Source organism: Schistocerca cancellata, chromosome 1 (genome assembly GCF_023864275.1).
Source record: "Schistocerca cancellata isolate TAMUIC-IGC-003103 chromosome 1, iqSchCanc2.1, whole genome shotgun sequence".
NCBI classification, from domain to species: Eukaryota; Metazoa; Arthropoda; class Insecta; order Orthoptera; family Acrididae; genus Schistocerca; species Schistocerca cancellata.
The window spans coordinates 422,263,822-422,277,563 of record NC_064626.1 but is presented as its reverse complement, the minus strand read 5'-3'; the positions used below and the strand labels follow the sequence as shown (position 1 = coordinate 422,277,563).

The window sequence follows — 13,742 nt, the reverse complement described above, 5'->3', positions numbered from 1 at the left end:
GTGGTCTCGCGGTAGCGTTCTCGCTTCCCGAGCACGGGGTCCCGGGTTCGATTCCCGGCGGGGTCAGGAATTTTTCCTGTCTTGAGATGACTGGGTGTTGTTGTGTCGTCTTCATCATCATCATTCATTCCCATTATGGTCGGAGGAAGGCAACGGCAAACCACCTCCATTAGGACCTTGCCTAGTAAGGCGGTGCGGGTCTCCCGCATCGTTCCCCTATGCTCTGTAAAGAAGCATGGGACTTCATTTCCATTTCCAATACAGAAATATGCAGTGTACATGTTGCCACACATCATAGATGTTTCAGAACCATGTTATTTTTTGTGAGTTTCATTTCCTAAAGTGCTGGGAAGTTCTACACTGGTGTATGAAAACTTTACCATTCAATGGATTGATAAGTTTTAGAGCTCTGAGGGAAAATGTTATCACTTAACACTGAAAAAATGTCCCTCGCCCTGAAAAAAGTGTATTTTTAACCAAGAATTCCAGGATTTTTTTTTTTTTTTGGTCCACATGTACACCCTGACTATTGTAATCAACCCAAATGTATGTTTAGCAACAGAAGACATGGTAAATAATGTTCTTAAAAGTATTATTGTGTGATTTTCTGTAGGTGGCTTCACTCCCAATTTAAATAAATAAATAAAATTAAGTAAAATAAAATTTGAAAAGTTAAAAAATAATTAGTTCTTCATACCTAGGTGTATTACGCCATTAATAAATGTAACACATATTAGAAAGTAATAATGAGGGTTGAAACAACAACATTTTTAGGTGTCCATATTTATGCGAATTTAAACTGCATAAAACACCTTTTTGGAGTCCTAAAGTGTCAAACCATTGCAAGTCTTGGGGAGAGAGCAATCATTAAGTTACCATATTTTTCGTATTTTCATTCATTACTGTCCTGTGGACGATGTTCTGAGGGTGACTCGTCTTTAAGAAAGTATTAATTGCTTAAAAGCTGCTTGTAAGAGTAATATAAGATTTTCACCCATGATTGTCTTGTTCAGGTATGTTCAAGGAGTTATGCATTTTCACTATTGCTTCATCACATATGCATTTCCTCATAATGTTTGTTGTAAATTGTAAGAATAATATATGGTGTTTACTGATGGTCATCTTTGACAGGTATGTTCAAGGACTTGAGCATTTTGACTACTGCTTCACAGTAAATGTATTTTCTCATGACATTTGTTGTAAATAATCCACTACAGTTCAAAAGGAACAGTTGTGTACATAACTAAAGTACCAGAAGAAATAATAATATTCATTATTTCACATTAAGGACTTAGGACCAAAAAGGGGTAAACAGCACTGCCACCAAAATTTTTACCCACTGTCTGACAGACAGATGCATTTAGTGGTGCATACTGCTCGAGGGGAGTTAGGCATATCCCTGTGTCTTCTCAGCAATAAATGATACTCACAGTGAAAGTAATTTATATAGTAAGAAAATAATAACCTAAATAATATGGAAGGTATACATATGCAGATATTGTGTGTTGGTTTTATTTTTATTGTGCTTGTGGTTAATCATATTGTGAGACAATGCGTGTTTTCAGCAAGGGATGGCAGTCACAGCAACTTAGCAGGAGGGAATACCTGCTTGGATGCTTTTTGGATTTAAAGTAGTTATTATAGCTTTGTTGATGGAGTCCAGAAGATCAGTATGGAAAGCACATGGTCAAACTACTGTTATACAGATGTAATAACAACCCAATGTTTGACACAACACATAAAAACTAAAAAAAATTGCATCTTCTTTTGATGCTCCTTTCCTGAAGCTAAACTGTGAATTTTGCAAAATTTATGTTTGCTGAAAAGTGTTACTACACTTTGATACAAAGCCTTTTAAAACAATGATAGTGATGCAGTTGATACATAAAGAGGCTTCACTAATGAATCTCTGAATTTCAAAATTGCCTGTACCTATAATACATTCTGCATGATATGGGTATGGTGCAAAAGTATCTTTAATACCTTGCTATTTTGTCTTACTTGTGTGACCCACTATAATCTGATTTAAACTAGTTGTTACTTGATGTTTAAGCTCTAAAGCTGTAGCATTCTTGCGTCTAGTACAGTCTGCAGGCAACCTCCACAGCGCATCGCTCTCCACAGAGATAGAAAATTGCTTTAAAGCCTTTATCTTCCCCAAATCTCAACTAAAAAACCTCAAATTCACATACAATGTAGACCTCTATAGTCTCTCTCGGCATGACAAACACCTGTTCTTAATGTCAAGAATCTGTTCTTAATTTTAATTAGGAAAAGAGATATTAATTTTTTTTTAAGAGATCAAATTTTCCCATTCGTAAATAGCTTCAAACTTATCATGTCATATCTCAAAAACCAATGCTCTCTCAGCCATACTTTTTTTTCTGTTGATTACTAAAATATTTTTATGCAGTTTTCAGTATTTAACTCCTAAGAAGTCTGAAGTTTAATGTCTCAATCTGCTTTTTTTTAAAAAAAAAAAAAAAAAAAAAAAAAAAGAAGCAAGCTCTTAGATTACGTATAGTGTTCTTCTCAGTGTTATCTCTAAGCACGTCATTTTTTTTTTTTTTCATAGGGCCATTGTTATGTTGGTTATTTTAAAAAGAGAAATTTTTGCATCTAGAAAAGTTCCCTTCTTATCTTTGCATATCCTGAAAACTATTACACATGTGAAATAACATCTTGGAGTTTACACAAAATGAAATATTTAAAATGTAGTTTAACTTACCGTAAGGATATTATGGGAGGTGGCTGAACAGTATTCCTTAGTCTCACAACATCAAGAGAGAGCGATCAAAACAAAGTCACAAGCACAAGATTTAATGAAAGTAAGACAATGGGAAGACAACACTTCATTCAAAATCAGAATCAGTGTCGGCGCTGCTCGTTGTTACAGATATTATCCAGTCCTTGACACACTGTTATAACACCCCTTCATTATTCCATGCTTCCTGTATCACTCGTTTCACTTGATCCACTCCGTTTTGTCAGCCTTTGGCGCCACTTTTTCTACTGTCTCCTACAAAATCCATTCCACTTCAACCATGTAAATTTATTATTTTCTGAATCAACATGACACTTAACCGGGGCCAAAATCAGTTCTGTTGTGTTGAAGTGGCAATGGTAGGGCAGCAATCCGAGCACTTCATGCTGATATTTTTCTGCTGTTTCATCCACAATGTAAACTAGCTTCTTCAGCTTGTGTTGCAACACAATTTCTAATAGTTCTGCCCTTGCGAAGATATTGTTAAACTGTGTCTTACGTTTCTCTAGCCAGCAAACAATGTATTTTTCTTCATTTCCTTTGTGGGCACCTTGTATAACTGAACAATATGGAGTATTATGCATGGTAATTACAGAGTCTTTCATTAAGTTTTGAAGCACAGTGACTTCAAACCTTTTCACAAAAGTTCTTGGTGGTAGTTGGAGTCTTGTTTGAAGTGAATAACAGCAGACAATTAGGAGTCCTTTGAATTTATGGCATGTGCTACAATTATTCTTTCTTCTCTGCTGATTGGAGCTGCCATACTGCCACTGATGGTATCGTCTCTCCAAACTTTTTTTTTTAAATTGCCTCCAGTATTCACCCATGTTTCATGAAGCCAAATGATACTATCATAATTTTTCCCTACTAATTCTCTAAGAAAGTGACATGCTGCAATATCTTGGTGTTCCATTAAAAATTGTGCTCAGAAATGCTTTTGTAGCAGAATCCTAACTTTTTCATGACTAATAACGAGGACTATTTACTATTCTGAATTAGGACCACTGCTACAAAGGTAGCATGTAGCTTTTTGACTGTTAAATACACCTTCCTCCAATACTTTGCATATATCTGATGACAAATTGCACCTTCCTGAAAAGAGTCGAGATTTATTAACCTTTTCTCGACAAACCTCTTCTTCCAACATGTCTCCAGTTTAGATGACTCACATAATTCTTCCTTCACGAATTTCTCCTTGCAGATTGTTATCAGTGATAATTCACTGATTTGCAGAGCAATTGCAGTTTGCTGCACCAGTTTACCAAGAGGAAGTAGAGGCACCCCTGCAACCCTCTCTCTCTCTCAGAACACTCTGTCATAGAATACACGAATTCACATGACTGACTGCATAATCACACCATGTCCGACATTTTCCTAGGAGTGTGCGGTCTGCCCCTCTTTTGGCAACTTTCACCACACATCATAAGGTATGTGAAGCTGAGAGTCACTCAATGTGTCACTACAGTGGATCGTTGAGGACTGGCCGGCACATTGCTTTAAGGAGGACAGCTCTAGTGGCAACAGAGTGGCAGCCAACAGTACCAGGCTCCCTTTGCTTTGTTGGTGGTGGGAGACTCATAGCCTGTTACCTATCAAGTGACAAATAGTTTAAATCAGAGCATAGTCTTCAATGATTCAACAATCATATTGATTTTGTTTCCTCCTCACTAGTTTCTTTTAACCATATACAGCATAATCTATACCTGTAACATCAGCTTGTAAAAATTCTGCATAGTTGCCCATACAAATAAAATTTTCATTCAAGTTATCAGCTGTTGGCAGAGAGAATTTATAAAAAAATTTCCACAGCTTTAGTAGTTCACTAACAGTTTCATGAAGTTTCTACAAGGACTAATATTTCTGGAAATTTTTTTGCTTCATTAACCTATGTGTGTTGTACATGTTGTATGTGTACATTATCTAAAGGTGAAACTGTGTCTGCTTTATCAGGGATCATGGAATATCTATGAAATTTAATTTTGTTAGTAATATAACTGTGTGTAATAGTATTTAAGAACTGTAGTAGTGTCAGCCGAGAACCGAACACGGTATGTAGAGAACCTGTAGAAGTTAGAGATGTATCAAATGATGAAATATACAACACATTGATCTTGTCAAAAGCCAAGGAGTGATTTCTTCTCTTCTTTTTGAGTTACCCTGGGCCCTCATCACCTAAATATCCTGTCCTGTGGGAATCTCTGTAAACTCAGTGATTACATAATCTGTTGCGGCATGTTGATCTTGGCCACTGATAGCCATGCCGTACCATGCCAGCAGGAGTTTCATGTAACATGTTAAGATCTCACAGTCAGCCTTGATAATTCTTTGTAAACTGACCATATAGTTTTTAATTTTTCATGGGCCCATCTACTCTCTTAGTATATTGCATGGTTGTAAAGTTTTAGTGGCACTTTTCAGTGCTTCATAATATTATCGGTAGTGAAACTCTGCTGCTGATTTGTGACTTTCCTTCATACTACAATGCAGTTCCTATTACTCCTACATGATATTACAATACTCTTAGTTATTATTGCTGATATAAACACTAAAAAGTAGGAAGAAACTATACTTAGCTTTCAGAACTTGTATGTAACTTCTTCACGGAGGAAGGAGAGAGAGATTGGGAAAGTTTGGAAAGGAGTAGCAGGTCACTTGAAGTACTTGTGTTTCTATCCACAACTACATTGAATTTTGCATCCTATTGGTAACTACTGGCCATCCTTTTGCCTCATAATTTTTTGGTTTTCTAAAAACCCTTAGTTATAAGAAGTGATAGTTTGTAGAGTTACTCATATGTTGATTTTTAACAAAGTATTCATACAGTTTTTACATTCTGTGATACATGTTCCTGACAGGCAAATTATTTATTTATTTATTTGTTTCAGGCAAATGACTCATTAGATACACTTATGGTATTTGCTAAAACACTCAAAGAGCCGTGTCAGATTAAAGCCCTAGAAGTACTTCGCAATGTTACTTTCAGCCATTCAAATAGAGCTCGTCTGGTTGGGCATGGTAAGCATCTAATATTCTGTATAAAATGATTTATATGTTAATACCACACCAGCATCTGCCTGCTTAGATGAGTGGTAATGTATTTGCCTACCGTGAAGCAGGTCCGGGTTCGATTCCCGGCTCGGCTGGGTTGGAGATTTCCTCCACTCATGGACTGGGTGTTGTGTTGTCCTCATCCTTTTCACATCATCACCGACACGCAAGTCACCCAATGTGGTGTCACATGAAATAAGACTTGCAACCTATCGGCCGACCTTCCCTGCATGGGGCCTCCCTGCCATCAATGGCACATGATCATTTCATTTCATTTGCCACACCAGTTTTATTATTAATTTATGTGTGTTCATTCATTCGTTTGCCTGCTTTTGTGCATATGTGTATGTGTGTGTGTGTGTGTGTGTGTGTGTGTGTGTGTGTGTGTGTGTGTGTAAGGGGGGGGGGGGTTGGCAGTGAAGGGAGAAGTTAGATTTCCAGATTGAATGTGAACAATTGTTAGATAATTTAGAATTTAGAGAGTGGACATGAACATTATATCAGTGTCACTATGAGTGACACTTTTTTTCTGAGTCTGATATTTTTTCCCCCCAAATTGATTTGTCCATTGGTATCCTTCAGATAAATAAGGTATACTAAAATTTTCATTGGTCTCATCATTTCATGCTGGACATCTGCAGAGTATACATTTATCAGGAGCAGTCAAAATAATAAATCATTTGTGCATCTTAAGGTACTGTTCACTGTTACACATTTTTAGTGTTTCAGACCTCCTTCTTACTACATAGTAATCTTGGAAAAATAAGTTAAATAATAATTGTTAGAGTTGGCAGTGACTAAAGAGTTATATATAGATTCTGAATCAAGATTAATTTATGAACAGGATGAGTTAAGTATCAGCATGTGATAAATTCTTTGGTGGTCCCGTCTACACATTGTCTCAGCATTTAGAACCCAGTATCAAATGTCAGTGAGTTTATGATGTGTCTTTCTTGGAAAGTATTAAAATCTTGGAAACCAAGAAAATGATACAGCATTGGCCATTAAAATTGGGTAGTGAATATATAGTACAGTAGGAAGACTACATGATTAAATTTATAGGCAATTTGATGGTATACAGGGTGCAAAATTTGGCACACATGTAGTGGCTCTAACTTGGCTGGGCATTGCATCAAACTGAGCTTGGATGCCATATGTGGGTATGTCATTTCATGTGACTTCCACTGTACCAAAGTTCATCAGTGATAGTGGCTGGTGAGTGATAGCATACATGTCTCTCTCCAACCCATGACCAAATGTTTTCAATTTGTGGGAAATCTGGAGAGTGTTCTGGTCAGGGCAACCATGGAACTACCTCTCATTGAGGTCAGTCAGGAGAGCATGGACAACATGTAGCCTTCCATTATCTTGTTGGAAGACAGCGTCATGTAGACTCTGAAGACATGGAACAGCCACTGGCCTTAAACTTCAGAAATGTAATGGCTGCTACCCAAGTTACCAGCTCTGTGAATCAAAGGCAATCATGTTACACACTACAAAACCATCATTTCATATGCTTGGCCCATATAATGATGATGAGTACTATATGGCACCATTTATTCTCCTTGAAGCCTCCGGACATGGATACCTCTATTACAATGGTGACACAGAACTGAGACTGCTCTGAAAAGGTAACATCCTGCTCCGCCTTCATCCATTGTTGACAATGGATATGTTACTGTTAGTACATCTCTCTGCTGCCACATCAGGAGAAACCAGAACAATGGTCTCCATGCTGACAGTCTGTGATGCTCCACACAGTCACACTGTGAGCGCAAATAAGCCCATTTCATGACTTACAGGTACTTGACATGGTTGTATGCGATCTGCATGACTGAGTGAACATTCTGTCATCTCGGGCACTAGCCTCATGGGGCTACTGATACCCTGGTTGGCCCCCCTGAACCTGTCAGTGTCACATTTACATGACAGTAATGGGATCCTGACCAACATGAGCAGCATTATCACAGAATGATAAACTGCAGTCTCAGTAGACCATGCAGCTGCTGCAGTTGATTTCCAACATGTGCTAGTAAGTGTTTCTCCTTCCTAACACAAACTTTTCACAAACAACTGACATTCAGATAACAATGAAGACAATCAATTATTTACAAAATTATTTAATTGGATAGATAAAAACTCCACTCACCAAGCTGCAGCAGAACACACGCATAAAAGACGGTTGTAATAGGCAAGCTTTTGGCACCAGTGGTTCCTTCTTCAGGCAGAAGGGTTGGAAAGGACTAGGAAAAGGGGTAGGTTCCAGGAAAGTCACCCATAACTGCGGGTCAGGGGAGACTTCCGTACAGGATGAGAAGGAAAGACTCGCCAGTCCTTTTCCTTCACTTGTCTTACTTCCCCTTCAACCCTTCTGCCTGAAGAAGGAACCACTGGCTCCAAAAGCTTGTCAATTACAACCATCTTTTATGTGTGTGTTCTGCCACCACTTGGTGAGTAGATTTGTTTATCTATCCAATTAAATGACATTCAGATAAGATTTATGGATGACAAACCTACTGCATAATCTCATACTTTAGACAGAGTTACACCTACCTATTTTGCACTGAAATGCTGATCATTTGCATATCCAAGTGTATTTGGCATTTGTTCTTTATGTTCCAATTTTAGTGGCCAGCAGTGTATGTATAAATAACAGACAAGGTGGTTGCTATCCTAAAAAAAAATTCACTGAAGAGTTGAATGTTCAACCCTTCAAAATATTGGCCGACAGCCTGAATTATATTTTACAGAGGGCAAAAAGGCAAACAAAGAAGGTGGTTTATTTTAAGTGCCTGTCAATGCAGAAGACCTCTGAGCAAATCATGGGAACTTTTATGTGTGGAATTGAAATGAAAATACTGATAATTAAGTAGGTCAAGCATATCCTTTTGGGAAGGGGGTGGAGCTATTCGGTGTATTGTACCAAGAAGATTGATTTTACTACGTGGCAAAAACACTTAGGGAACTATTATCCTTTACAAAAAGAGAATGAAAATTATTAGAAGCAAGTATGCTGAATAACTGTTGTTAAGCATTCTTAATAAGACTAGAGTCGGATAAAAATTCATCTACAGTGTGGTCAGAAAAAGTCTGAAAAGCTTCTAAAGGTATCGCAAGCTACATTGTGCTGATAAATATTTGTGAAGAAAAAAAATTAATACATTGCACCATTTCCAAGTTAATTAGCATTTACGTTAGCCTATCAGGCTGTTGTGAGCCCAAATTCAAGCAACGCACCAGAGATTGTGTTGGCCAAACATATTCTTTGTTTGATTTCCTAAAACTGAACAAGAGAGTGATACAAAAATTGGGCATGGGATGGTAGTAAGGATTGAACCCAAGCCAAAGGCTGAGCAGTCTAAAGCACTACTATTTATGCTACGAGAACAACTGACATTAATTGTATCTGGCAGGCCACTTGAATTTGTGCAAGCAGTAGCTGATTTGCTAACATCAGTGCTAATTAACTCAGAAATTGCACAACATATCAAATTTTTATCTCAATGTTTATTCCTCAGCACAACCTACCCTGAAACACTCACACAAGCTTTTCAGATTGTTTCTGAATACATTATATATTAACCCAAGTGGAGAAGAAATGCCATCCCTGGAATAATGTGGTAACAATGGTGAAGTGGGCAGAACTGTTGGATTTGTAAGTTCTAAAAGAAAAGAATAACATAAATGACAAAGAACTCATCAGAAATGATTATGTATGCTCTAAATATTGATATCCATTACCCATATTGAGCATATTCCTTATGAATGTAAGGACACAAATAATTTTTTAAAATAAGCTACAAGGTTCATCAGACATGTACGCATTGCACTGATATACATTAACACAAGTTTTGGAAAACACGCAGATCAATTTGGACTTACAAAGAGGTATCAGCTTTGCCAAATACTAATGATTCCCAGCCATCTAGAAGGACAGTCAGAATCACTCTTTAGTGTTTTTTCCCTCTATATTGACCCTCATATATTTTCAGATACTCATTGGGGTAGAGCCAGGCATCTCAGCTTTCATACTTGCTCTTGCTCATCACACCCTTGTTCCATACGCGAAGTCACTGACAACCATGTGAGGTGCAGTGTGGCAAGAGCTGGCAATTGACATTGGTCAGTAAGCCTGCAATTTTACTCTGTGCTTGTAGAGCTTGTTAGACTCTTTGACACTCAAGTGTCATTTGTCACAGTGCTATGACTACTAAGAAGGACCTTCTATGAATATTACCAGACATAATGTACATACTGCTCAACTGGCCCATGATAAGCAAGAATAATTTCAAGCAACTAGTTCCTTAATTTTATTACGACTTTACATCATTTAATGTCAGATGAACAAAGCGCCCAATCTACAGTTATCAGATTTTCCTGGAGTTTTCTTCCTTCCCTCTTACTTTCATTGGAAATTAGAGTACTTAAGTTTATTTTCACAACTTACTTAGTTTGTGAACACTGATATGATAAAATTACAAGATCTGTGTATTTCTTTTGCTCATTGTATTATTTAAATTAAGTAATCTCTGTTCCACATCAAGCTGTAGAGTTCAGTTATGGCCAAATGTTTGGGAATATTGCAGATGTCAGTGAAAATGGAAGCTGTAGGGAATAACAAATTTTGAGACTGAATTTAGAAAACATGTTCCTTTGATTTCATAAAAAAAATTGAATAATGTTTCTTATCTGCTGAAGCAACTTTTCACGAAGTTTCATTTTGTGACCATAATCAGAATAATTATAATATTATTTTCATTTCTGCTTTTTTTCCTTTCTCATTAGTTATAAAAGAAGTTAGCTTCAATGTTTTAAATAGGTAAGAGAAACGGGTAGGACCTGTATTCAACAGAACAATGGTTATAGTGAAATTTTTAATTTCTGGTGGATGGTGAAACGGATATAGTGGTTCAGTGGGCTATGTTTAGTGCCAGAGAGAGGGATGCAAAGCATTACTCATATGTCACATGTGAAGGACTACTCACTGAACTCATGAAATGACTTCATGTATTGAAGATGACTAAACAGGACAAATATTTTCCTTACAGGCACATATTTAACAAATGAAAACTACTATGCTGTTTGTAACCAAGTTCACAAGAAAATGCAAAATTGAAAATATTATGATGATGAAATAATGACTTCACTACTTGTGTGCTTGTCATGCATGCAGTTTTTTTCCTTCAGCAATTTCCCTTCTGCTATGGGTATGACCAAATTGTCTTGCACATGAGCACTTGTGCACAAGCCATAAGTTCATTCTTAACCAACTCCCTAACAGGTGTGAAGGCCACAAGTAATAAGTGAGTTTTATTTAAGTCTGACCATCTCTATTCCTAGATTCCTGTCTGGCACCAGACTGCTAATATACTTTTCTTAAACAACATCTGCAGATGTTAAAGTCAGCATTCAGTTTTACTAATGGAAGGCTGCTCAGTAAACTTTTTGGACCTTCCTTTTTTCTATGTGAAGTGTTTCAGAAAGAAACTCAAACATTTTGTATGTTTAGGATCATATTATCACTTCTTACATCACTCTTTTTTGTCTTTAAAATTTCATATTAGTGCAACTTTTGCAATCATTTTCTGAGATCATTTTCTAACTTTAAATTATTTTTCTGCACTCGTTACCACAGTCAGACTCCTATTACATTTAACAAACACAGTCACAAATTACTCTTTTGTGGTGTTGCAGTAAATGACTTCCTTTATATATTTTGCAATGCATGACATTTATTGAATTTTTCTTTACAGGTGAATACATAAAACTTCTATTCAATAAGCTGTCTGAGGGGAGTTTAGAACAAAAATATTTAGTTGTGCTAATGGTATGGGCTGTGACTGCTAACAATCAGAAGGCTAAAATAACCATGAAATCAGCTGGTATAGCTACAAAATTGCAAGACATTGTGAACCAGCTCAATCTGTCATGCCACAGTGAAGAAGATGAGAAAAAGGCTGATATATTTAGTTATGTTCTTAGTGTTTTAAATGCTGATGACAAGAAAAATTTGATGACTGAAGATCTGTGAAGAAAAATGGGTATTAACTTCTATGAAGGTACAGATTTAATCTTCATAACTTGTGCACTGTGCACATGCACCTTAGTCACCACAGAGCTGTAGTGGTACATGTAAATGTTGATGAGTTTATACCATTTTTTATCTTTTTTATGATTATGATAGTATGTTTTACCTACTTCATCTGTGATAATTGTTTTATTGTGCTTCATACTATAATGATTATAACCTTGTTAAACGGGTATTTTTATGCATTGTGCCAACAGTGTAAAGAGATTGTAATTTTCATATTTTTTTATAAAATAAAATTTCTTTTATAATAACCGGAATTATATTATTTCACTGTCTTCTGTTATTGTTTGAACTGTCTACTGAGCAAGGAAAAAGTCATCAGATTCATATCAGAAAGTGTAAATGAAGAAACAGTTAGTGGTCTCATAATACATTTTTATGGCAATGGGCAAACATACTTTGATAGATCAAATCATTGTGATCACATGCTTAATAGCTTGCTGGTCCACCTCTGGACTGCAATAAAGCACCAGTTTTGTATGGCACGGATTCAACAAGCCCTTGGTTGAGCTATGGACGTACATGGCACAGGTCATGCAATTCCTGTAAATTATGAGCTTGTGGATTTAAGGAGAATGTGTCTTGGATACAATATGCAAGTCATTGCATCAAGATCTTTTCACAAGACTGGGTGTTTGTGTTGTCCTCATTTCATCATCATTCGTGAATGTGGCGAGATTGGGACTTTGTATGAGCGCTGATAACCGTACAGTTGAGTTCCCCACCAACCAAACTTCATCATCTTCTTCTTCTCTTCACGAAATTTCAATCTCCAATGTTCTACTCCTAACATGGAAGTATTTTGATGACACACACCTACAGAGGGAGAAATCACCATTCTAATAAAGCAAGAGAAATCGGAGCTTGCATAGAAAGACTTGCACAGAAAGACTTGAGTGTTCTTTTTTTCCGCATGCTGTTTGAGAGTGGAATGGTAGAGAAAAAGAGTGAAAGTGGTTTGATGAACCCTTTGCCAGGCATTTAAATGTACATTACAGAGTAGTCATACAGATGTAAAAGTAGGTCACTATCATGCTTCAGTTATTCTGCTGGAAGATGCCACTGCCATTGATACAGACATCAAACATGAAGTTATGCAGGTGATTCACAAAGGTGTTTACATAAAAAAATAAAAAATAAAAAAAATTGTAATAATAGTCCGCAGCTGTTATGTTGCTTAGGATTACTACTGCAGGTCCCTTGAAAGTTCATGGGGATGGCACCCATAGTGTAATACTGCCCCCACCAGCCTGTGTACATGGCACAGTGCATGTTCTGAGCAACCCTTCACATCAATAATGGCATATCTAGACATGACCATCAACCAGGTGTAATAGGAAAAGTAATTCAGCTAACCAGGCCACATGTTTCCATGGTCAAAGTCCAATGATCCTGTGCCCACTGCAGTTGTAATTGATGATGTCGCTGGATCAACATGGAAATATGTAGGGGTCGTCTGCTGTGGAGCACCACACGAAACAATGTGTGCTGATTTGTACACTCCAAAACACGTGATTGAACCAGCACTGTTCTCTGTTGTCAGATCTGCCACAGATTGCTGACTTTCCTGTTTTACAGGGCAGGGAAGGCTCTGAGGTGTGGACATCCAATATCTTGCCACCTACCCATGGTTTCATCATCCTTCAATTACTTTCCTTATACCCATGACAGTAGAAAGCAAACAGCCATCCATTCGGGAGGACGACAGTTCAATCCCGCGTCTGGCCATCCTGATTTAGGTTTTCCGCGATTTCCCTAAATCGCTCCAGGCAAATGCCAGGATGGCTCCTTTCAAAGGGCACGGCCGACTTCCTTCCCCGTCCTTCCCTAATCCGATGA

General features: G+C 37.3%; 1 protein-coding gene across 1 annotated transcript in view; it reads left to right on the top strand.

The window, feature by feature from the left end:
• LOC126176097 (rotatin) overlaps positions 1 to 12,089 on the top strand; it is a 443,859-nt gene extending 431,770 nt beyond the window's left edge. The window contains 2 exon segments of the mRNA XM_049923237.1: positions 5,650 to 5,779; positions 11,566 to 12,089. Coding sequence (XP_049779194.1) covers positions 5,650 to 5,779; positions 11,566 to 11,843 — 408 coding nt within the window. The 3' untranslated portion in view covers positions 11,844 to 12,089.
• Positions 12,090 to 13,742: the final 1,653 nt, after the last annotated feature.